The 26,204-nt window shown below is 44.3% G+C and overlaps 1 protein-coding gene across 1 annotated transcript; it reads left to right on the top strand.

Annotated features, from left to right (window-relative positions):
• Positions 1 to 17,123: 17,123 nt before the first annotated feature.
• LOC123086816 (ATP-dependent (S)-NAD(P)H-hydrate dehydratase) lies at positions 17,124 to 22,662 on the top strand. The gene is made up of 11 exons (XM_044508629.1): positions 17,124 to 17,427; positions 19,442 to 19,518; positions 19,586 to 19,695; positions 19,770 to 19,884; positions 20,528 to 20,590; positions 20,670 to 20,833; positions 20,898 to 20,959; positions 21,126 to 21,192; positions 22,047 to 22,112; positions 22,193 to 22,318; positions 22,394 to 22,662. Exons 1-11 carry the CDS (start codon positions 17,151 to 17,153, stop codon positions 22,422 to 22,424), a joined length of 1,158 nt encoding a protein of 385 aa, XP_044364564.1. The 5' UTR covers positions 17,124 to 17,150; the 3' UTR covers positions 22,425 to 22,662.
• The last annotated feature ends 3,542 nt before the right edge of the window (positions 22,663 to 26,204 follow it).

Raw genomic sequence — 26,204 nt, 5'->3', positions numbered from 1 at the left:
AGAGGGAGTGTGGGCCTATAAGTACAGCCGCGTTAATACTGGGGGTATGGCTTGTTGCCATGTGGGGCCCGCTTGTGTGGCTGTATCGTGGGATGAGTCTTGGCCGAGTGTGCCATGGGGGATGCACATGTCACATGTGGCCCTCTGACGTGTCCGGCCTAGTCACTCGCCGTAGCCATGCTGTAAATATCTTTTCTATCGGCAGCTTTTATTTTTTTTTACGAAAATGACTTGATTCAAATTCAATTATAGAGGGTTTACAGAATCTACAAAGCATCCCAAACATAGTAAAAATTGCATAGAGATCCCTATACGACCAAACGACTGCTACCGTCGCCAGAACGAGCCGATGACGCGTCGTTGTTGCCGGACCTTATGGACGACAGCTGAGCAGCTATCATGCATGTGCTCCGAGAGACCAACGTCCCGATGACGCAGTTGCCATCATTGATCCTTCGAATCGATCTGAAGCACTTGACACTAGAATTCACCATCGTGTACGCCTGGCGAGAAGCCCTGACCTCATCGTTCCGAGGAGACGACAAAAATCTACGCCGGAGCTCTGTCGATTACATTCCATCGAAGGAATTCAAGGAGGATCGGCGCCCATAAGTCCATCTCGACAATAGAAGAAAAACCCTACAACTATTCCTACCTTCACCACAAACCCAGACGCTCAGATATGAGGTCCCCTCATCCTCTCGCTGCTGCAGCGGCCGACGGAGGCTAGGGGAACACGCGGTGGCACCGGGCATTGAAGGAAGGAGCAGTCGCCGCCTTCTAATCGCCTCCTGAAAGAACCCTATGAAAAATGTTTGCACCACTAATTTATATCTATCTGAGTTCTTTTATTGGCAACGGTGTGCTAAAGCAACCCAAAAAGCACGTTTTCGGAAAGTTTTTACAAAAATTCCTTGGTTGCCCCATATTTTGCGTTTGGGGGCGAACATTTGGAGCACACTATAGAAATTTGTGGCGCGGAGGAAACTTCACATGATGTGCCACCTCACGTGAGCATGACATGGAGATTTGAGTAAAATGATGTCTCATTGATAAGTGGGTCTCATAAACAAATGCTGCCAATATAGAGACTCTGAGTTTGCAAATTAGCTCAACAACCAATAAATGGAGGCGGCGGCGACTCCCCGAAGATAAAATAAAGTTCTCCCCGCCTAGCACCCCCTCATGCCCCGGCGGTGCTTCTAGCGTCGTCGGAGGGAGTGTGGAGGTTTGTCTCCAGCAGATCTCGTGGGATCCGGTCGTCGTTTGTCTTCGGTGGATCCGCTTGGATCCGGTTGCCGCTCGTCTGGCGTTCGCGTGTCTACATGTTGGATCTTTCGGATCTATGCTTCTCTTCTTCGACGACAATTGTTGTTCTAGCGTGTTGGTCCTGTGGAGTCTTAGCACGACGACTTCCTCAATGTCTACTACAATAAGGTTTGTCCGGTTCCGAAGAGGGAGGGACGATAAAGTGGCGCCTCCAGCTCGCTCTATTGTTTATAGTCGTTATTAGGTGGTCTACAGACCTAAATGTAAGTTTTTTACTTTTGATGTTCTTTATACTACCTGATAGTCGATGAATAGATTAGAAGTTTTTTCTGCAAAAAATAAATGAATAAATTCTGAATAAATCCAAATGCACATGTGGATTTTTTTTTCCAGAAAAAACTTGATTCTTGATTTCGATTTAGTATAGAAAAAACTCCATGCGTTTTGTTCAAGCATCAAGAGTCCATACAGAGAGTTCCAGAAGAATAATTGCAAACAGCCCATTGGACACGTTAGCTAGGTCCGAAAGCAAGAACACTTCCAAGTCTGAGATCGGAAGGAAGGCGACCTGCAAGGTGGCACCGCTGGCCAAATCAATGGCTCCAAGCAATAATAATCAGAATTATACTACTCCAACTGGTCATGATCTCGTGCCTCGCATGGGGCGCTGTTTAGGGGCTGCAACCCTGGCTAGATTTGCTACTGACAGGCACGTCTTTGCTTAAACAAGTCCTGTGCAGTGCAGCAGCATCATCATTCATTCACACACGGCGGTGCGGCGGTCCAATGGCTTTTCTCTGTGCTCCCTATCAACTCGGCAAATTTGGCTCGGGCTGCACTGTAAAGTTTGAGGGCGAAATGGAGCGGAGAAAGTTGCTCGAAACAGGACAGCATGAATCCAACTCAGGTGCTCGGAGAGGCCTCCTTTATCGAAAGCCCTTTTTTGCTCATTGCTTGCTTTCTTGGGCACTGCGTCTGTGTTAACTAGTGCTTAATTTAGCTCAATCATGTTTGTCTAAAGTAGTAGGAGCGTGCACCCGATTTGAAATTCAAAGTTTTTCAAGCTGGTCGGCGGTTCCACTTCCAGGTAAGCTAACGGCTATGTAGCATTGTAGGCTTGTACTTCCTTCCTCTGGATTTATTAGGCATTCTCACATTTGAAGCCAATATTTGACCATATGTTTACGTAATAAAATAAATTATACATAGGAAAATGGTACCACTGAAACCTTCCTTGACTAAAAATTCAATAATATAAATTTTGACATATCACTCATATTTTGCAGATCAAATATATGATCAAAATTTAACCCAAAATTCAAGGGGGGGCTAATACATCCAGACAAATGTAGTAGCGATGTAGTAGATATTACTATGGGGCTACGTACTTGATTGGTATTTTCCCAAGCACAACGGACAAACGAATTCTGTTCATTTGCTCTCGGACGCCTTAATTTGCTACAGATCAGTCGTCGTAATCTGTCGGTTGGCACTCATCTTCCGGTGGTACTAGCAAATGTGAACATATTATTAATAGTATCTTATTTGCCAAATAACAACAAATTAAGCGCGTTGTCTTGGCCAATTCTGTCGATCTTCAATTTTATTCGGCACATATGATTACTTCCAGGGTTAGTGTGGGCATGTCATGGATTTGATTTGATGCGCAAGGAACATTCAGGTTAGCCTTTCGCGTCAAGTTACCGGCCAACATACTTCCGTTGGCAAGTTGCAACTAGTTAGTTAGCTACTCTTTCCGTTCCGAATTACTTGTCACACGTATGGATGTATCTAGATGTATTTTAGTTCTAGATACATTTATTTCTGCGACGAGTAATTTAGAACGGAGGAAGTAGCTAGCTAACCTAATGTAAATATGTTAACTGAGCCGGCTCAAAACAAAACAATGGTAATCGAGCCATCTCATTGGGCAAGCTGTAAGGTGTGTATAATAAGCTGGCGGCCGTTGGGCCTACCGGCGCTTGATAATTGAGGTTACACAAGTGTCCCACAACGGTAGGTCTACTTGCTAATAGATTATGTTCTTGATCATTGTTTTCTTGATTGATAATGCCTCGAATAATGGTCGAATATTCTAGAGTTTACGTACTATATTTAGTTTTTTGAGAGGAAAAAAGTTATGATTATGCAAAAGAAATGATGGGGCGGTAATCATGTCAGAATGCATGTGGCAAACTATGTTAGAGCGGACCACAACAACGTCAAATTAGCAGTGGCGGCGCCAGGAAATGAAGGCTGAATATCCATTCAATTTTTTTGCTCTAAATGCAGTATATGAACCAAACATCCTTCAAGTTTAGTTCAATTTCAGTTTACACATAAATCTTCAGATTTCTAACAAAATACACGGCAAAAAATACCTTGGAGCTGGTCAGCTGGAGGAGACGGACAGCCGTGGAGGGAGTCGAGTCAGCAGGTGCCACTGGAAGTCGGAGGCCGGATCTCGGAGGCGCAGCACCTTGCGGAGGAGACGGTCGGACGACGGTCGGCAGACGCAGGACCGGGACCGACCGCCGGCGGGACGCCCTGACCAGCTGACCGGCGGACGTGGAGGGGAGGGGTGGAGCCGGAGGCCGAGGCCCGAGGGGAGGGAAGGAGAGGGCCGATCGGACCTGGAATTGCCACCGCCCACCGCCGCTAGGTTTGGTATTGGGAATTGGGGAGGAAGACTGGGAAGTGGGAACTGCTGGGGCTGGGAGAGGACGAGGGGCGCTCGCCTGCTTGGCTCCTCACCCCCTCGGTCGTCTGTCTGGTTCGCTGTATAGCTCGCTTTGTCCTCTGTTTGGACTGGGCCAATACTAACATATGTATATTGAAAAAAAAATTGGGCCTAAATCTTGGGTATTCCAGAGAATACCCAGAAAGACCCCCAGCGCCGCCACTGCAAATTAGGCGCTTGTTCTCTGATGGATGCCTGATCCCAATCAACTCCGTGGTTAGCAATATTATTATAGTCTTATAATAGTAAAAAAATAGTAAATGATCTCTTCTTCCAAGTGCCAAACTGTTACAACAGCACAACGCTGCATAAAGAGCTCTTAAAGAAACTGTAATTACATCTAGCTCCTTCCCTTTTGCAGTTAGCACCCCAGGCAGCCCGGGTGAACTTTGCCTACGCTAGAAAGGATACCGCATAGCTATCATGCATGATAATCTTACACTGTCGTCTTGCGCACATGCGCTGCATCTCCTAGTTGATGTGGGATTGGGTAGACAAATTGAACATTTGCTTGCTCTTTATGTTCCACATGCATAAAGGCTATACGCATTGTGCTAATATCTCGTTTCTCTGTGAATGGATGCACGCCTTCTCACGAATGGGAGCTTTAGAAACACAAATGGTGTTTTCGTTGTAGTCTCTATCTTATCTTGTCAGTAATACGAAGATATTTTTCGATAGTTACTTGGCTACCTTCGATGGTAGAAGAGTGGGACACCATTGACTCTAGCTGCCATGGACTGTGACCCTGCTAAATATACTAAACTGACAGGCAAGGTAGTTACTCTGCAGTCTTGGCTGAACTTTCCAAATCTTATGCTGGTGGACCAGGTCAATTTGCTGCACCAATTAAATAAATAAATAGCTGCACCAATCAATTTATGTTTGTGGCAAGCATAATAACATATCCTAAGTTTCCTGACAGGACATGAAAATTGACTGGTATGGCCTTCAGAACATTGATTACAAATCTCTTATAATATGGTTCGAAGATTTAAATAAAAAAGGCAGTGAGAAATGAGAACCAATGAGAGGACAGGACGGAAATATCTAGGAACTTAACTGAAGCCGTCTTCGTTCAGTGTATATATCAGGAATTTACTGGATGGATAGATACGAATGCATGGTACTAAATTCAGGCTCTCCTCTGCTCATCGTTTGTACCTCCTGATAGGACCGGCCAAGCCAATTTTCAATAGAGTTGTTTTTTAAGGAAAACGTGTGGAATGAAGAGAGCAATTGCATACGTGGGCCCGATAAATTGAGAGGTATTCTTTGCTTCAAACAAAAGAAACCATACGACCAAGTATTCTTGTGATATGGATACCAAAGGAAAACCTCTGTACACATATACAGATATACATGCAACATTTTTTTTGTTAACTAGTGAAATGCTGAACAATACTAAATTTTTTTAGAAAAGAAGGATTACCCCCGGTCTCTGAATCTGAGCGTTGCATGCAGCCATTTTGTTAATTATTTTTAGGGACCTTACAAATCATTATATCAATAAGCCTAAAGTCACCATCTTGACGACACCTGTCGTTACTCCTACCCCTCCTATCCCCTTGATGCAGGGGTGCCGAATGTCCGAGCCTAATACCAAGCAGACATCGCACCAAAACCTAACATCTAATGCCAATTGCCCCATCCCAGCCACATACCGGGAATGGGTCACACACCGGTCCGGCGCACTCACTGAGGCTACCGCAACCGTCATCCACATAGCCATCTTTAGAGCATGTACCGACGCAAAGACCTTGCCACGTCAGTTGTCAACGCCACCATGACGCCAGACAGCGCCACCGCCCTACGCTCATCCATCTAGCCGCATCCGTCGTCGATATCTAGCTGCACCATGCCGCCAATACTCGTCGTCATCGACGCGGTAGAAAAAGCGCCGCACCTCCTGTCAACCTCCATACCGTCGCCGCCGCTGCAGCTACGCGGAGTCCATCACCCACAACAACTCTCCGCCGAACAACCGAACCTCCCAAGACGGCGCCTCCATGGAGGGTACGGCGTGAAGGACGCTGCCGCCGCCGCCTAATCTAGACTGAATTTTGGACTTTCGTCCCGGAGGGATTCGGAGGTGGATAGGAGAGACCTCGACATCGCCTCCACAAAGGGTAACAACGTCGAGAGACGTCGCCGATGCCGGACCGAACAAGCCGATCAAAGTTTCCTCCGGTCCCCATCCTATACCACCAAATCTCCGTCGGCTCCGGATCCGACAGCGGACCACGAATCGAAACCTGCAAAGATGAGAGAGCCATGGGGCTCAACCCACCATGAAGGAGGATCGAGAAGAATCCATCGTAGATCTCCACCACCACCCCGCGGCGGCTGACGGCGTTCAAGCCGAAGACACAGAATTGGATCCGATCTGAACCCGGCAGCGGCCGCGACCACCGATCTTTCCCACCACGCAGCCGTCACCATGCCGTGAGCAGGCAGCCGCCGCCGCCGTGCCGCACACAACGTCGCCAAGAAACCCGCCCGCCGCGCCGCCCGATTTGGCTGCCCCGCGACGGACAAGGGGAAAAAATGCCCCCCCCCCCCGCCGCCGCCCTAGCCGGCCAAGCTTTGCCCGACAGCGCTCCGAACGGCGGCGAGGAGAGGTGGGGGCGGGCCGAAAGGACGGCGGCTAGGGTTCCTCCCTGGGTCGCCCGCGGGGCGACAGGGGGGGGGGGGACAAGGGGGACGAGCCCTTTGAGATATTCGGGAAAAGTTTTGCCGCCACCGAAAAAGTTTGTTTGCCGAGTGCATTTCATCGGGCAGCCGTCAATCAGGGCCTTTTCTTCGTGGAGTACTCGTGCTGGACTTATAAATCCAACCGGACGGAATACCCACTTGTATATTTTCTTTTCAGTGGAGATAACTAGACAAGTGAGATATATATGGCACATATAACAAAAATTTCCTACAAAGAGCCAGGGTATAATATTTGGAAGGTATATTGATGCTATGCAAATGCAATCCACCTAGGCGACGGCGAGAACCGGCGGGAGCAAAAAACCAGCGACGACCGGAAGCCAGCTGCAGCTTTTTTTTTTTGAAACACAAATGTATTCCATTACCCAGGCAAGCTGGACTCGCCAGCGACAAGTTTTTTTACATGGCTCGGAAACGGATCAAGCCAAATCTGATAGCTCTTCCGCTCCATACATACACCATGAGCAGCTAAACAGTGTGCAGAAATATTACATGCCCGTGGGCAGGTTTCTACTTTACAAGATTGAAAAGCTGATTGCAACACTGCTCTTATCTCTTTAAACAGCACGCCTAGGCAGCCGCCCCTCCAAAAGCTAGGATACTCTGCCTCCCACCGGCGCCGGCGCCGGTCCGTCCCGTTTTCGGTGGCCTTAGGGCCATGGAGGCGGAGTGGATCTCGCCCCTTGCCGGTGGGAGGGCTCTGTTTTTAGATCTTTTTTCGATCTTTGTTAGGATTTGCGTCCTACTCAGGAAGGCGAGACGGCGGCGGCTCCCTGAAGATGGAATAAAGGTCTCCCCGCCTAGCCCCCGTTCCGGTGATGTGTTCAGCATCATCGGTGGGCGTCTGGAGTTGTGTCTCCGGCTGATCTGTGCTTGGTGGATTTGCTTGGATCTGTTTGTCGTTCGTCTTCGTTCGTGTGTCTTCAGGTTGGATCCTTTTAATCTACACTCTTCATCTGCGGCGGTTGCTGTTCTGGTGCGTTGGTTCTATGGGGCCTTAGCACGACGACTTCCCGACTGTCTACTACAACAAGGTTTGCCCGGCTCCGATGAGGGAGGGGCGATGGCAGCGGCGCGCCTTCGGCTCGCTTCAGTGCTTATAGTCGTCGCTAGGTGGACTACGGATCTGAATGTAATTTTTATTATTTCTAGTATTCGTTGTACTACCATGATTGAAGATGAATAGATTAGAAGTTTTCCCCGCAAAAAACAGCACGCCTAGGCTTGAGTAGTCGTAAAGGTCGCTTGTGATTGCCTGCTTTAGAGCAACTGCATCCGTCTCTAAGATGACTTTTTGGCACCCCATTCTTGACGCTTCATTCACAGCATAGAGCATGGCCAGAGCTTCAGCTTGTAGTGGTTCAGCAACATTTTCCAAACTCCCTGCTCCTGCAACTAGTGCAATTCCATGATTATTTTTTATGGTAAAACCCCACCCTCCTGATTTAGTTGATAGCCTAAAGGCTCCATCAGTATTAATTTTAAGGAAATCATCAGGCGGAGGACACCAAACCTGGTTTACAGCCTGCACATTTTGCTCCTATCGCTTGATGTATTTTTTGTATTCCAACAAGTGCAGCTGAACTGAATATATAATTTCCTCTTCAGTCCTAATCCTTTCTCCTTGATTAGCTCCGTTTCTTTCAGACCACCATAACCATAAAAGGATGCATACTTTCAGACATTTTTCCTCTTCCATGTGCAAGATATCCTCCACCATCGAGATGGCATTTGGGCAATTGAGAAGTTGCATCCGACTTTCTTCCAACAATGCAGTTCTCCAAACGGCCTTGACAAATTTGCACTTTAGGAAACAATGACCTCCATCTTCATCCATTCGATGGCATACTGGACATCTTGTATCCACTTCCATTCCTCTATTCTGTAGTTTCATTCTTAGAGGTAAGCTATAATGGGCCAGTCGTCATAGGGAGTGCAGGATCTTGTTGGGCAAGGGCAACGTCCATAGTTCTTCCAAAATGTTATCCTATGTTGATCATTCTTACTTGATGACGAAGCTCCACCATGTGCAGAGTTCCTGGCTTGGTTTTCCAACACTACTTGATATGCAAATTTTACTGAAAATATATCCTTTTTATCAAAATGCCAGGCAGGAGTGTCCTTAGCACCCTCTCGGATCGGAATTTGGACAATTACCTCTACATCTTCTTTGTTGAAAGTTTGATCAATCAGTTGTAAATCCCATGTGCCAGAGGTAGGGTCAATCAAATCTGAAACCTTTGTGATAACATGGCTGCCTTGCTGAGATGTTACTCTCCTAGAAACACCCCTTGGTAGCCAAGGATCTGCCCATATATTGATATTGCGTCCATCTCCTACTCTCCATATGATTCCACTTTGCAACACCTGCACTCCTTTCAAAATGCTTCTCCAACTATATGAAATGCCATCTCTTGGCCTCGCTTGTAACAGATTCTGATTTGGATAGTATTTAGCAGCCATCACTTGAGCGCATAGGGAAGATGGGTTTTGTAGCATTCTCCAAGCCTGCCTTGCCAACATAGCTAAGTTGAAAGAATATAGGTCTCTAAATCCCAGCCCTCCATCCTTTTTGGGTTTTGTGAGCTTGTCCCATCCAACCCAGTGGATTTTATTTTCTTTATCCAATTGACTCCACCAAAACCTCGCAATCATTGAGCCGACATCTTCACACAGAGATTTGGTGAGGTCAAAACATGCCATCGCATAAACAGGGATTGCTTGCGCTACAGCTTTGATGAGGACTTCCTTACCGGCCTTTGAGAGCAATTTTTCTTTCCCACCTTGTAACCTTTTCCATACTTTTTCCTTGATATGTTCAAAAGCTTTGGTTTTTGATCTACCAATATAGCATGGTAAACCCAAATATTTTCCGGAGAAGCCTTCTATAGCAATATTTAGCTGATTCATGAGCTCCTCTTTGTCCTCCAGCTTTGTATTCTTGCTGAACAAGATGGCTGACTTTTCCTTATTTATAGCCTGGCCCGAGCAAGCTTCGTAGGAGTTCAGGATTTGATTAAGCTCGCGACTACTGTCGGCATTTACTTCTAGGAGAAGAAGTGAATCATCTGCAAAAAGAAGATGACTTATGCTTCGGGCTGTATTACATAATTTGATTCCTTTCAACCTCCCATTCATCTCAGCATTTTGTAACATGGACGAGAAGCCCTCAACGCATAAAAGAAAGAGATATGGAGAGAGAGGGTCACCTTGACGAAGCCCCCTCTTAGGAATAATTATCTCTGTGACGTCCCCATTAACTTTGATTTGGTATTTCACCGTTGTCACACAATTCATCATGAGCTGCACCCAACTTCTATTGAAACCGAGTTTCAACATGATTCCTTGCAAGAACTTCCATTCAACTCGATCATAAGCCTTGCTCATGTCAAGTTTGATAGCAGCATAACTTACTCTTCCACCCCTCTTCCTCTGCAAAAAGTGAGTCATTTCATATGCTAAAAGAATATTGTCAGATATCATGCGTCCAGGCACAAATGCGCTTTGATTGGGGGAAATTATTTCAGGTAAAATGTTTTAATCTTCTGGTGATTACCTTTGATATTAGTTTGTAGACCACATTACAGAGGCTGATGGGTCGCAAATCCTTCAATCTCTCTGGTCTAGTTGTTTTTGGAATCAGAACTATCATGGTGTTGTTCCACTCTTTAGGCATCTCACCACCTCTCAACACCTTGAGCACCTCCTTGGTTACTTGCTCTCCTACAGTGCTCCAGAATCTCTTAAAAAAGATTGCAGGCATGCCATCAGGTCCGGCAGCCTTTAGATCACCAATATTATTCAAGGCAGCTTTCACTTCTTCTTCAGTATATTCTGCACAAAGGAGCTCGTTCATTTGGTCAGTTACTCTAGGTTGAACTTCTGATTACGTGCGGTCGAGCGCGCGCCGTATATCGAGGGCATCAGCATCGATTCTCCCGCCGGATGCGAATGTACCAAAGGAAGGTAGCTCTGCTGACTAGGCTAACATAAGATGGCTCGATGGCATCTGATTCCCACTTGTAGCAATAATACTAGACTCACGGGGTGCATCCGACGGACCTTTACGGGGTGGCCAACGTGCCCTCTCATAATTCGCCCCCCTGATTTTCACTGATGGGCCCGCTGCCCTTAATTAAATCCTAGCCATTAATACTTAATCAACCCCGTAAAACCCCATAAACACCCCGTGAGTAGCATTGCTCCACTTGTAGTGCCCCCGCGACGCCACTACATTAGGTAGAACCCGATCGAATCACCAGTTGACTAATTGCGATGTGAGCTTTGCATCCTATCCGTAGTGCGTGGTTAAAACTAATCCTACACTTGGCCAAGAGCTACGTCGGATCGACAGGATGGCTGCGTGGCTAAGGTTGGTCATAGTGGGGAGTAACTTATACTAGTGTCATGCATATGACACTAGTCTAATTTACTACCTTCATAGTGCAAAATAAAATAGTAGTAGTGTCATATATGGTTTCATTTATTAGCTTGCAGACTCATTCTATCTTGGAAAGCGCTATATTATACTCCCTCCATTCCACAATGTAGTGCTTCCTCTATCCACGTGTTTCAACTTTGACCGTAAATTTAACTATCAAGACCAATTGCGGCGGGAGCAAAAATTATATCAGTGAATTCGTATTCGAAAGAAGTTTTCAATTATATAATTTTTCCCCGCCGCAATTGGTCTCGTTGGTTAAATTTATGGTCAAAGTTGGACCTCGGGAAACGTGGACGCACTATATTTTGAAATAGAGGGATTAGTAACATATTATGTTACCACCTCTCATTAACTACTTGCCACATAAGCAAAAATTTCTTGGAATGTACTATGTTACTTGCTAAGTTACTCCCACTATGACTAGCCTAAAGAGCATCTTCAACGGCTCTCCTTTCTAAAAGAATTCAGGTACAAAGGAGGGTTTTCTTTCACGGTAATACGTGTCTCATTTATAACATAAGAACGATCGTGCAAGTCACATACACACCCATCTGACAAAACTGAACAAATAGTGTTAGTCTTTGCGCAAAGGAACATCAGTCAAGAAGTAAAATTACAAACAACACCTAAAAAACCTCTGAGCTTGACACCAACGCAAGTCACCTGCCTCCTAGAACCGCCGGAGGATGGTGCTGGAATATTCCGTCTTCCCCTATAACCCCATGCACATTGACGGGAGCTAACCATCGGAGTTTTCATGTCTCGGTGCCGCCCCGCCTCGTCGTCACACGTCGTAGATCGCCCACGTTGCTGGTTGACGCTTGCCTCGCAGCCGACGCCCCGCTGCCGCCACTTCACCACCGGTCTACAGCGCCACACTTCGTTGATCGCCATGCTGCTGGCCGACGCCTGCCTCACCGCCCATGGCCCTGCTTCCACCACTTCACCACCGGTCTACGCCGCCACACGTCGTCGGCCGCCCGCGCCGCCGCAGCACCATCGCCATCTACCACCTATGTCGCTACCTGTCGGCCACCCACGGTGTCACTGCAGCACCACCACCACTTAGTCACCACACGCCGCCGGTCGCCTGCGCAACCACCCATAGCCCGCTCCGCGCACACAGCCAGTTGTTCCAGTTGGGGCCCCAACCCACTGTGCCGTCTGCATCCAAAACTCTGTCAGTGTCTTCATGCACGCTAGAGAGAAAAGAAAGAGAGATTACCCACTGACATGTGAGGCACATATGTGGGACTTAGTGCAGGGGGTTGTATTGGTGATCTGCTACGATGGTATATACGTATATGATACCCAATAAATTTATTGAAAGAGCACCAATAAGTATTTTCATGGAATGGTAAGCTACTGAAAATGCTCTAAACGGGCTTTGCTCAGCCCACCATAGCTACGCGGGCACTGTGGAGGGAGAAGATGGCCAGGTAGGTGGGTAGCGCACACTTGGATTTGATTTGTGCTGTATCTAAATTTCTAAATGCAACTGGGTGTGGTGGGGGTTTCGTGCCAACGCAAGGGGCGTGTTTGATTACCTGCACCGATTTTCAAAGGTTGCAAGAAAAAACAGGCCAAGCTGAATGGAGCCTAGTTGAGGAGAAACGGGGCAAATATGGTGTTCGTACGTTGTTTGGTTGCTTGCATATGAATTGCTTAAATCATGAAAGCTATCTTCCACGGTGTTTGATTGCATACATGCATGATTATTGGTAGTTGGCAATTACATATTAATAAAGAGGTTACATTTGAATTCACACGTGACAACGCACACATGTTTACACGTGCCAGCACACCCACACATTTGCATGAACGTGACAATACACACACACGTCCACATAAACAACATACACATGTGACAACACTCTCACAGGTTCGAAGCACCGTTGTACATTACACTGAGGAGATCAGAATGGACTAGTGAGATGTATATTTATTCGTCTATGACCGTCAAAATAGAATACGTGCAGCACGAAAGTCATGTGAAACGTAGAGAAGGAAAAAATTCAAAATGGTCAACCGTCTGTAATGAATTTGTCAAAATTCATCCAACATAACTTCAAACATAAACACAAAATTGAACATTTATCGTCATTGAAATCACGAACCAATTGCCTAAATAGAACCACAACGCCGATCTACATCTTTTTCGTGTGCAACTTATCTCAAATTGAAGCACGGTTGTGTAGATTGGAAGAGACGAGATCATATTACATTACGCTGGTCATATGTAGATAGACTCGTCTATATAGACTCGTCTATGATTTGTGAAACAGAAAATGTACAACACGAAACTCGTTCAAACAGCTGAGGTGGAGCTACTCATCAAAGGAAAATTTTCAAGCGGTCGAATGTGTGCCACGATTTTGTCGAAATTCATCCTAAAATGCTCCAAATGTGAACACAAAATTCAACATATAGAGTGAACAAAACTACGATCCGACCACCTGAATGAAATCAGAGCATGAAGGTGCATCTTTTTCATGTACAACTTATCTCAAATTGAAGCACAATTGTGTAGAAGAGATGAAGGAGATTAAGGAGACGATTACATGTAAACACATGCAAACCACCTACAACTATGTACCACCAGAGTCACCCATGTGCGCTCGAGAGCATTGCTCGGGCATGGCTCGCTGGAAATGGTCAATTCGTCCATTCCTCCAGAGCCATGCCTAGAGGTGCTTTTAAAAAGCATGCCGTGCATGCCTAATAGTGTTTGCATGTAATCAAACAGGAAAAAAACTGCATCCATCGGGCCTAATTGAGCTGTATGCAGTCTACCAAACACGCCGAAGGATGTAGCTTATACACGATGGATCCCTCAAAAGAAATACATATGCAAGACGACAACGTAAGGGCATCTCCAATGCCGAGCCTCAAACTATAGGCATCCGTCTAGACTGGACGGTACAGACTGTTTTGCCATTCCAACATGGTACCTCATCCGTACACGGAACGGCTCATTTTCCTGCAAACTGTGGTGGGGGTGGGGGGGGGGGGGCTTTACGGGTGTCCGGACCATGGCCACACACGTGTCCGGCACCTAGGTCCCACCCAAAACCCTCTCCCTCGCTCGCGCCCTTTCCCGCCCAAGGCAGTTGATGCGCATTCAGGCCGGTCGCGCGCCGCATTCATGCCGGCCCAGAGCATGTTTATTTAGGTTGTGTTCGGCATTGAGATGGACTATCATAATCCATTTGCTCAGACTCGTTTTTGTTGCTGCTTATTTTGGTGTTTGTTTTAGCCGGTGTTACCTACTTTTGTGGCAAACTTTTTTTTATAGAAGATTGTAAGTTAAGTTGAAAATTGAGACTTAGAACCTTCAAATGTATAAACTTCAAACCTATCATTATATATATTAACTATGATATATCAACATAAATCAGAAATTATCTCAAAAATGTGCTAGTGTTGTATTGGACCAAGAAACAAAAAAGGTGTGCATCTCCTATGATACCCACTCAAAACTTATGGCCGTCCTCCTTGTTTACACCCCCCCCCCCCCCCCAACTCCATCATATTCATTCTAATTTTCATCTTCAACTTTGTAGTTCGACAGATGTTAAAGTACTGTAATCAAAGATACAACCTACATGTACAAGGGTTCAAACTAAAATACAACTACATTGTACAATAAACTCAAATAAAGTGAGCAAAAAGCACGCTTTGGACAAACATAGCAGAAACAACTTGTGTCAACACATTGGTGGGATGACGACATTGGAGGTTTAAATGATCGGGGCCCTCATCGGTGGATGAAGAAGATTTGGTCAAATGCTATGTTGCATAAAAGAGGTGTGTGGATTTTGGTATTTGTAGGCATCCATAAATCATGATTATTTGAATGAAAAATAGTCACCATATATTATTAAAAAAATCCCACTGAATTATGTAAAACATTTTTAACCATTTAAGGCCTACAAATACCTTCATTAAAACATTATTAAAAAAATAGTGTGTGTACTTCATGTAATCAATCAGAACACATATTCCTTCATTTTGAACAAATATTTATACCAATTGTACACAATTTTTCATCATATTATATTCCTACTTCTTTCATTTGCAATTAAAAAACACGGACATTAGTAGTCCTAAAATATTGATCTATGTGATATTAAATTTGTTCGCTTACTTCTCAATCAATACTTTGACTCATTTGGAGTTTAGACATTGTACCAATTATCACCTTATATAGCATAAAGCAATATACATATTATTTGTTATTGTATTTACATTACCAACATTTTATATAATAAAACTAGTTGCTTGTGTAAAGAATGGTTTTTGTTTGTAAGAGAATTAAGATCAAATCTTGATGAGTGGAAGTAAAATGATCGAGGAACATGAACAAGATGAGTAAAATATTCAGTTTTGCTAAAACACATCTAAATATGCCATAAGTATTGTACATCTAAATCCTATGTCATTGATCTTATGCGAAGATTCGTGTTTTTTTTATACTTGATTGAGTCACTTAGATGTGCAAACATCTAGCTCCCGAGTTATCATGCACCCCACACGCCAGGGAAATAACGTAATACAAAGTTTTACAAAAATCATAAAATTAAAAAAACGAGAGATTTAGAAACTTTTTTTTGGAAGTATCACATAAAAGAAGATTTTTTACAAGAACAACACAAAGAAGGTAAAATAAAATATGAGAGAGCAAAAAAGAAACTACATCCTCAAAAAAAAAAAAACTACATGTGGCGGCTCGGTCAATCATAAAACTTCGTACTCGGCCAGCAATCACAAATCCCAATATTGATATATGCAATCAAACTATAGTTTCAGTTTGCACTGTGTAGGTGTGTGTACGTCTATGTTGTATTTGTTTTTAATTAGCTAGAGCTTCTTAGTTCAGAGTTCGCGATTAAAGAAAAGTAGCTTAAGGCCTTTGGCTTGTTAGCCCACGCAAAGAAGATAAGAGAAGGAAAATGAAAAGAATGGAGATATAAGATTTGGCCGATGTTGTGCTAGAAAAGTCGAGAGATGAATGATTGAGCTAACAGGATTAGACCTGTTGAAAAATAATGAAAAAAATGAATAGATTACAAAAACTAAAAGGAAAAATAATTCTTTGGAACTACTCCTTCGTTCCGAATTACTTGTCGCAGGTATGGATGTATCTAAATGTATTTTAGTTCTAGATACATCCATTTCTGCGACGAGTAATTTGGAACGGAGGGAGTAGGTGTCATGATTAAATTAAATATTGTCTGTAGCTAAACTAAGAGAATCGAGAAAACTCGTTACAACCCCGTAAGAATTAGATGGTACCCTCACGTTGCTGCGGAAATGTGTTGCTATATAAATTAGTGAGATTGGAACATGAATATTTTAATTTATAATATGAGAACTAAACAGGAAATAAATAGGACTTCTTATATTTATTTATTTTGTGAATGGATTCCTTATATTAATTATTGTATAGGTATAGAATATTTATAAATATAAGTAGTTTGAGATGACATGTTTGCATACTAAAAAAATAGTCTGCAGGATGACCTATTTAGTTCTGTATGATTTCTACACAAAGAATATGGCTTTTGTGTCTCTACAAATATTATGTTTTTGTCCGCTCAACAACGCTCGACTTCAAAAAACTTGTGGTGAACATTTCATAAATATACACTCTCTCTGTAAATAATACGTATAAATATATACTCCCTCTATTACTTTAGAGAGGGAGTATATTTCTCGGCTTGTTCGGTGATGATGGCTTTATTATATATAAAAAGTGGGAAACCCATTTTCGTCGTATATTTTCAAATAATAATTGACAAAAAGATACTAGAAACAACGAAGCACATTATCGACTGATTGCGCCGCAGCCCACATGCCACAACATTCTTCCAGGACTTTCCAAAGAGCATGGTCTGTGAAAAAAAAAGCGAAACCATGACTCATCAAAGTTGATTGCTATCTGAAAAATATATAATGCCGAACAGGGTGAGGCGACGATGAATGAGCCTGTCAATGGGCGCGTGCCCCCACGCGTGGCGGCACCACCTACACCACCGCGGCCGCATGTGGGCCGCCTCCCCGGCCTTCCGCAGGCAGCTCGTCCTGCTCCGCTCTCTCGCGCCCACCACCTGCGCATACGGCGGCCGCGCCTCCTCGAGCTCTCTTCGTCCCCACGCGATGTCGGCGGCGGCCGGGCCGGTGTACGAGGCGGACGCGGAGGCGGTGGTCCGGCGAATCACGCCGCCGCTCGACCGCGCAAGGCACAAGGGTCAGGCAGGTCAGTCAGCCGCCCGTCTTAGCTCCTTGCTGGCCCGCGCTATCTGCGTGCGTGCGTGCGCGTTAGGTGCTGGACTGGCTGGCGATGCTCACGCGCACTCTGTGTTCGTTGGAATGCCCCAGTGCCGAGTGATCTTGGGTTGTAGATCGCAGAAGTAGCGAGAGTCTTCGGGTTGAAGCAGATTGTTTCCTTAACCTGTGAACAGTGTCAACGTTGGCCGAGCCAGCATTTAGTTAGAGGGGAAGTTTACCACCTAGGCTAGGGAAGCTATTGGAGAAAATATTGGGGGCACCTGTAGGGCAGTCGACTGAGAATCTGTGAAATCGCAGTCAATTTTCAGCCACCATCGGATTGCAATCCCTGTGCTCTCCTTTGTCTTCAACCTCCATCCATCGGATTCTTTCTTTCAGATACTTTTACAATGTGGAATTTTCTATTTAAGCCTAGAGCACTAAGTACCTCCCCACAAAAGAGGCTATGTAGAGCAATAGATAAATGGATTTATCTGGCATTTGTACCAAGCATTTTTTTAGAGATAGAAGATATATACTGAGCTTGAGATGAAGCTGGTATGTTGGTTGTTGGGCTTAACTAGCAACCGATGGGCTGAGTATTCAAAGAAAAACAGTGTGCCCACCGCCTGCCCACAACAATACCCATGGTCGGCAAGATGGGGATGATTCACGAATGCAGACCATGCGGTGGTCTTTCGGCTGGACATACACAGTGCTCGCTGGCTTGAGGGTGAGACGCTGGCCACTGGTGCAAGATGTTGTGCCTAGAGAGATCATGAGACATACAAGTGGAGTGGCCATGATAGAGGTGGCCTTGCAGGGTGGAGTGTGGTGAATTAGGGATTTATGGCATTCAAACTCTTGTATGTATCTTCACCAAAGACTTATTGCCCATTGATGCCTAACAAGAAATTTTAAATATTTAGTGTTCACTGAGGCACCCATTGGGTTGCCCACGGGTGGAAAGCCGAGCCTATACCCGACCCACGACATAATAGGATGCCCCATGGTTTTGCCCATTTGTGAGAGAAGAAACCCATGACCTACCTGTCTGGTTGGGTACCCATGGTACCCGATCCCATGGGTTAAATTTCCGTCTATGTGTGTAGATTGTGGTTCAGATGTTAAATGTCATGAAATTAATACAAATTTGAGCATGAGCTTTTGGCTGTGTTGGAACTGGGAAGATCATGCGGCATCATCCTGAAGAAACATCATGCATCATGGGAGAGAATTGGTGTTTCGGGCATGTTGAGTTGGGGCCGCCTCCAGTTTGGAAGCCTATTTTGGGATCTGTGCTCTGCGTTGTTGTTGGGACTTGCAGGTGCTAGAGCTGTGGGACTTTTAGAGACCAGGCGAGCTGCATGCCTGACTATGACCCATGGCTGGCAGCTGACAAGCACCATCATACAAGAGCCTACGTGACAGGAAGGATTTTGATATCAATGCATGTATAAAGCAGAAGATTAGACAATGCACATGTGTTCTTTAAAACACATGTTTTTTAAAGGTGAAAAATATGAATCCAACTAATTATATTTTGAGGTAAACAATGGACAATGCTAAATACATGGGACCCACTATCGACAGATGTAGTGTACTTTTCTTCGATCCTATGTTCAGGGATACCAAAAAAGTAACTTTTTGTGGATGTTAAATTCTTATGTTTTTGAGTTTTTCATTGGAAGGCATGCAACTCTTGTGAGCATCTCTGGTGGCCAGGCTTAGATTTATGACAGCAAATTTTGGTGTTGAATTATACATATGCAATCTTTTGAAGAGATCCTGTGCACACAATTGACCTTATCTTCATATATTTTCAGCGTCTCAGCTCTAAGAAAAGTGGAGCAGTTGTAATTTCTGGGGTGGAACCTTTCTAATGGGTGTTAAATCTTATTTAAAGTTGTGGCTTGTGCATTCCATTTTGTTCTTGGATGTTTTCAAATTGCAACAAAAAATTTCTTCGAACTTATTGGTAACTTGTCATCATTGCTTTCCAGGGAAGATAGCAATAATTGGTGGATGTCGCGAGTACACTGGTGCTCCTTATTTTGCCGCTATCTCTGCATTGAAAGTTGTCAGTATCTTCTAAAATTTACCCACATGACTTGCACGTCGATGCTGATGTTTCACATGTTGTTTAGGGTGCAGATCTCTCACATGTTTTCTGCACAAAAGATGCTGCAACAGTAATCAAGAGCTATAGCCCTGAGTTGATTGTGCATCCAATATTAGAGGAGTCCTACAGCGTAAGGTAATTTCAGATGAATTTTGCAGCACATTTACTGTAATATCATGTTTCGGATAACCTCAAATCTATTTTTGTAGGGATGATGAAAGAGAATCTGTTTCTTCTAGCATTCTCACTGAAGTTATAAAGTGGATGGAGCGCTTTGATTGCATTGTTGTTGGCCCCGGCCTTGGAAGGGACTCATTTCTTATGGTTTGCTTGCATACTTTAACATCTTCTGAAAATATAATTAATTTCTGTCCTGTTTAGTTCTTTTTTCTTGGTTTTCATTGGTTGCTACTTGCTAGTTTTGACTGTTGCTGCATTGCCCTTATTTGATTCCTTAAACATCTCCGTATTTAGAATTTTCTGTTCCTTCTGCATTTATTGTTTTGAGGCCAGCTTGAACCTTGAATCAGGTGGCATTTATATGTGTATTTGTGCTAGTTAAGTCAAAACGCTTTATTGAATCTAATTTGACGATCTTTCCAATATTTGAAAGGTGTTTGCAGTCATGAAGTTGCTAGATTTGTAGGTTGGAGTTTATATACACATGTATTCGGTCATGAATCGTTAGGCATGAGGGGTATATTCTTTGTAGGGTGGAGTTAATATGCACACAAACTCAGAATCGTTAGGCATGGAGGTTAAACTGTTAGAAATTTGGAGAGTAGAAGAAATATAATAATTCAATAATGTTTTGATATTATGGAAGTTTCTATTTTGTATCACCGTCTCACAGTCACATCAATGATTTTTTGTTGAGATTCTGTCATCTAGGTTTAAGTACAGTAAGAATAAGATAGTATTTAGGTTATCTTCTGTCTTACCTTTACTTCACTTTGCCTATTTGTAGGATTGTATCAGTAATATCATGAGGCATGCACGACAGGCTAATATCCCAACTGTTGTGGATGGGGTATGACTCGAACTTATTTACTTACCTTTTGTACTCCAAATTAGGGGTCAAACTTTAATTTGTTTTGTATGGTCTGCAGGATGGCCTTTTCCTTATAACCAATAACATTGGTCTTGTTGAAGACAACTCACTTGCCATCTTAACACCAAATGTATACGAGTACAAGCGTCTTGTGCAGAAGGTTCTTAACTGTGAAGTAAATGAGGAAAATGCTTCTGAGCAACTGACTGCACTTTGCCAAAAGTATGAGCAGAATATTTACTACATTTTTCTTTTAATGTTCATCTGTAACCTTGTTTTCTTTCAGAATTGGTGGTGTAACCATCATGAGGAAAGGAAAAGCAGATGTAATTAGTGACGGTAAAAAAGGTATACTACAAAGCTGCTTGGTTACGACTGTTAGCTCATGTTTGAAATACATGTGCTTACTCTTCGTGGCCTCATCTTTTTGTGTATAATGCTGCAATTATCTTTGTGACTACTACTAGTACTAACTACATTTTGTTTTAACTACTGGATATTTCTTTATCTGAAGTCACACAAGTGAGTACCTTTGGTTCTCCAAGGCGATGTGGTGGTCAAGGCGACATTCTCTCTGGAAGGTCTGTTGGCTTCTCGGTGCTGAGTATTCCCCACTGTACCCTGTGTCACGCTGACTGTCTATCTCTCATTGTAATTTGTACAGCTTTACATTTGTGCACACCATTAATACACTTTATGCTAATGTTTTCTCCTCTTTCACCAATATTAATGTTCTAATGGTAAGGATGCATTTTTTTAGCATCTGTTTTTGGGTAACCAAATGAATGAACATAGAGTGGTTATTTGTGCTCTAACCTGCCTGCTCTCTAAACTTTAGATGCTTTATGATTGTAATCATAGTCGATTTCGAATCACAAACACGCTTGACGCTTCTAAACTTCAAATGATGACCTAGGCTATATTTTCCACAGCAAATTGACGAAACTCATTCCACACAAGCATACTTCTATTGAGCTCACGTGATGTGTTTAGGTTTGCAGAGCACATCTGCATCTAATGCTTGGAACATATGTATTGGATCCATAATTGCTTCGCAGGGTTATACTGTTGTAGTTAATTACTTGACATTCACCTTTGTGTTTTGCTTACACTTTGATTTTTTTCTAATAGTTACACTTTTACCATAATTGATTGGACAACTTCTTCCGATAATTCCCAACCTTAGCTGTACACTTGTAAGGTGGTTGGTTAGTATTATCTAAAAATAATAATGATAATGATAGGTCAACATTAAGTTTCGGACATCACTGAATGGTCTTTTTCGACATCTTATGTATGGTTTTTTTGGGTGTTCAATCAACAAAAAATAATAATACAAGCAACCATGAAATTTTATGTTTCCTATATCTCAAACACACTCCATTTGAAACCAAGGTTGGTCGATTTGTTATCTAATCTTGTTTACTGGTGATAGCGTGGCAGTATTTTCATCATGGGCACGGCACTTTCTCTTGTCAAATAAGCAACCTAAAGAGACTAGGTAATGCTTATTCCTGTTTATCACTAATAATCTAACTCTCTCGTTTAAATAAGATCTGATTTTGCTTTCGCACAATGCAGTGTGAATCCTATGGTTCTTGGGTGCATAGCTGGCTCTCTATTGCTCAGAAAAGCTGCGGCGCTTGCATTTGAGAAGAACAAGAGATCAACTGTCACTACTGACATCATTGAGTTCTTGGGCCAAAGGTCTGTTGTGTCAGCACTAGATTTTCATTTTGTATGACGGTTCTTTCATTTGAGAATTTATTTCCTTTGTTGCAGCTTGGAAGATATCTGCCCTGCTGGGTGGTAGTTTCTTGTGGGTTTCTTAACATAATACTGGAACTGCGCCTAGGCATTCTACAATAATAATAGCGATCCTGTTATCAGGATGTATCATCACCGTCTTTATGTATATATAACTCTAGATGAGGATGCTACAATGCTTGGATGCTATGATATGTTATGTATCGCCGCTGTCTAGAAATCCTCAGTGAATTGAAGTTTAGTAGTAGAAGCAGTCGCGGCAGGCGTGACGCTTTTGGGTTCTCTTTGTTGGATTCCTTTTGTTGGCTTTGTGCATGAACCGACATGGGAACAGACACGACACAGGAAAACATGGTTGGAGAACAATTTTGCAATGACAGCGTTATGATGAAGATAGGAGATGTTGAAAGAGTAAACTACTGCTAAAAATACACCTAAAATATAGAAGGACCCTATAATGCCCTTATGGCAGCTCAGAGAGGTCACCTGAACTATCGTTCCCTACCGGAGGTCACCCAAGCGAACGCTATAACCTGAGAGCGTTTGCGTATCTGCGAGTGTTCACTTAAAAAACCACTTTAGTGAGCTTTCCCTTAGAGAATGCTTGAGAATTGCCATGTTACAACAGATATATTTGACACATTATAAAATAGATTTGTCATGCTGTAAGTGAAAAATTGTTATGCTAGCAGAAATATTGTTAGAAATTCACCAAGCTGTAGCAGAGTAATTGTAACACACTTTTTGATGATTTGCCATGCAGCATGGAGAATTGTCAAGCCTAAAGAGAAAATTCCCAATGTGTCTGGATTTGTCGACAGAAGAAAATTGTGGTGCTAAATTTAAGGAAACACGTCTCTTGCTTTGAGATTCGTACACAAAGATTGAATGTGCCACATAGCATTTGCTCAAAAAAAGATCCTATGAGATGACGTCAAATTGTTAGCATTCACAAAGGGAAAAACAAAACAGTCGGCGGATCCCTTTTTTAATCCATGCGTGCGGGGGCCCCGGCCTCATCCACTTCCACTTCCATCCACCTCTGCCCCTACCACCCCACTCGTGCTTCCTTGTCGGCGACAACTGAAACCCTAGACATGGGGTTGTTCAGTGGCAGTGGCTCCGGCAAGAGCAACCGGAAGTTCACCCCCGACACTTCCTCCTCCCGCGCTCCTCCTCCTCCGCCGCCGCCGCGGGCGCCTGCCCGCCCCACTCTACAGCGTATGCACATCCTGGTGCACCAAGCGCGGTGGTACTGGGAGTTCAGGCAGTCGCTGCCGTACCCAGACGTCACGCCGCCGCACCACTGGCATCTCGATCCGCAGTAGATTCCGGTGCCTGCGGTGCCGCGGTCACAATGGGCGCACATTGAGGAGGTGCACAGGCGCCGGACGCAGCTCACGGCGAAGCAACATCGCATGCCCGAGTACGCGACAGACTCTTCCCATTGGGAGGTCTAGTTTACCCTCGAACACGAGGAGCAAGGGCGGCTTGGCGTGCAGCACCACCACGTCAACCCCAGTCTCCCCCCGTCGTCAAGCCGGAGGAGGAGAACGAGGCTGCCTACCAGGCGGCGCTGGCGGCGGCCTTCACAAACTCCATCAAGGAGGAATGACTGAAGGCAAAAGCGGAGGAGGCCGACTACCAGGCGTGGCTGGCGAAGGCCATGGCCCTCTCTGCAACCGGTAGGCTGGTGGAGGAGCGTGCCGACGACGAGCGACGCATGCAGAGGGAGCGGGAGGAGGAGGAAGAGGAGGAGGAGGAGCGCACCTGCGTCGCTGCATTACCACCGCCACAGCAGACGCCGGATGGGGCAGCCCTGGCGGCTTATCAGGCCGCCTTCCGTCTTCATCGATCTCATAGGCGGCGATGACGACGACAAGGGCAAGGGCAAGGCGGACGTCTAGGGCTGCGTGCGAGCACGAACTTTTTTGTGTTTTAGCTAATGTTTAATTATGTTTTAAGTGGACTTTGGCTAGCAGTTGACCGGTCACTTAGGGCTAATTAAGTTTCTATTATGGTTATCTGTGCCATGTGTTTATCATTTTCTTTTTTGTATGCAGGCAAATTTGGATCGGCCTCCCGTTGGACGCACCAGCCGACCCGTATGAAAAAGCGGATGCGCCCGTCCGCTTGGCCAACCCAAACGGACAAAAAGCGAACAAACCGCACATCCGTTTGGGTCGCCCGGTTGTAGTTGCTCTTAGCATGCAGTTGCATGGGAAATGACCTGCCACAATATTCAACCACGCATGGGAAAATGTTCGTTGCACACACCGCTGCAAGCCGGTTGAACGCCCGTGCAAGCATGACGCAGTGCTGCAAGTGACTAGGTGAGCTGATGCGAGAGCAGGGTGACGCTGCTGCTAGCTGCCTAGCTGGGCTGCGAGGGTGACACGTTCCCTCTCGGAACCACAAGCCTTCTTGAGGGAAGCTTCGGTTTGTAAGAATCTTACACCAAAGTTTGTTCCAATTCGGCCAAAAAAATTACCGCATCATGTTGGTACCATGTCATGACACAATGCAAGTATCATGATTTTCAGGCGTGTTTTGGATTTACAGGAATTAAAAAACCAAGTTTCTCAATCTTTCCGTCCGAGCCACGACGCCCAGATGTTTGAATTTCATTCCCATTTCTTGCATGGAACCTATAAATTCACCCAAGGACACACATGTGATTTTTCAACTAACTTTGGTGCACTGGAGCGTGTGCTTGTAGTTCAAATTTGAATTATGCATATTAAATGCGCAGAAACTCAATTAATGTATAAAAAAGGCCAAACGAACCCGGGATAATTCCAAAATTTAGCACGATACTTCTATTTGGTCTAATCTGCCTGTGTTAAAAAATTTAAGGCGGAAGAAGGCAGTGTACGTATGTCGTTTCGCACACGGAGACGACAAGTTCCCTCTCGGAACCACGAGCCTTTTTGAGGAAAACTTCAGTTTGCAAGAAGCTTACACCAAAGCTTGTCCCAATTCGGTCAAAAAATTTATCGCAGCATGTTGGTGCCATGTCATGACACCATGCCTAGTTTCATGACTTTCAGACGTGTTTTGGATTTACAGGAATTAAAAAACCAAGTTTCTCAATCTTTTCGGCCGAGCCACGACGCCCAGATGTTTGAATTTCATTCTCATTTCTTGCATGGGACCTATAAATTCATCAAGGACACACATGTGATTTTTCCAACCAACTTTGGTGCACTAGAGCATGTGCTTGTAGTTCAAATTTGAATTATGCATATTAAATGCGCAGAAACTCAATTAATGTATAAAAAAGGCCAAACGAACTCGGAATAATTCCAAAATTTAGCATGATACTTCTATTTGGTCTAATCTGTCTGTGTTAAAAAAATTAAGGAGGGAGAAGGCAGTGTACGTATGTAGTCTCGCACACGGAGGTGACACGTTCCCTCTCGGAACCACGAGCCTTCTTGAGGGAAGCTCCGGTTTGCAAGAAGTTTACACCAAAGCTTGTCCCAATTCGGCCAAAAAATTTACCGCAGCATGTTGGTGCCATGTCATGACACCATGCCAAGTTTTATGATTTTCAGGCGTGTTTTGGATTTACAGGAATTAAAAAATCAAGTCTCTCAATCTTTCTGGCCGAGCCACGAAGCCCAGATGTTTGAATTTCATTATCATTTCTTGCATGGGACCTATAAATCCACCTAAAGACACATATATGATTTTTCAACCAACTTTGGTGCACTTGTTGGGTAACGTAGTAATTTCAAAAAAATTCCTACGCACACGCAAGATCATGGTGATGCATAGCAACGAGAGGGGAGAGTGTGATCTACGTACCCTTGTAGACCGACAG

The sequence above is a fragment of the Triticum aestivum genome, chromosome 4A, assembly GCF_018294505.1.
Source record: "Triticum aestivum cultivar Chinese Spring chromosome 4A, IWGSC CS RefSeq v2.1, whole genome shotgun sequence".
Lineage (NCBI taxonomy): Eukaryota > Viridiplantae > Streptophyta > Magnoliopsida > Poales > Poaceae > Triticum > Triticum aestivum.
The sequence above is the reverse complement of the archived record's forward strand: the minus strand, read 5'-3'. Positions and strand labels throughout refer to the sequence as shown.

What these genes read in the sequence shown, in the direction of transcription:
- LOC123086816 (XM_044508629.1), top strand. Translation starts at nt 17,151, where the DNA reads ATGAGCCTGTCAATGGGCGCGTGCCCCCACGCGTGGCGGCACCACCTA. An exon ending in AAGGCACAAGGGTCAGGCAG is followed by an intron (nt 17,428 to 19,441) that starts GTCAGTCAGCCG and finishes ATTGCTTTCCAG; the next exon opens with GGAAGATAGCAATAATTGGT. An exon ending in ATTGAGTTCTTGGGCCAAAG is followed by an intron (nt 22,319 to 22,393) that starts GTCTGTTGTGTC and finishes CCTTTGTTGCAG; the next exon opens with CTTGGAAGATATCTGCCCTG.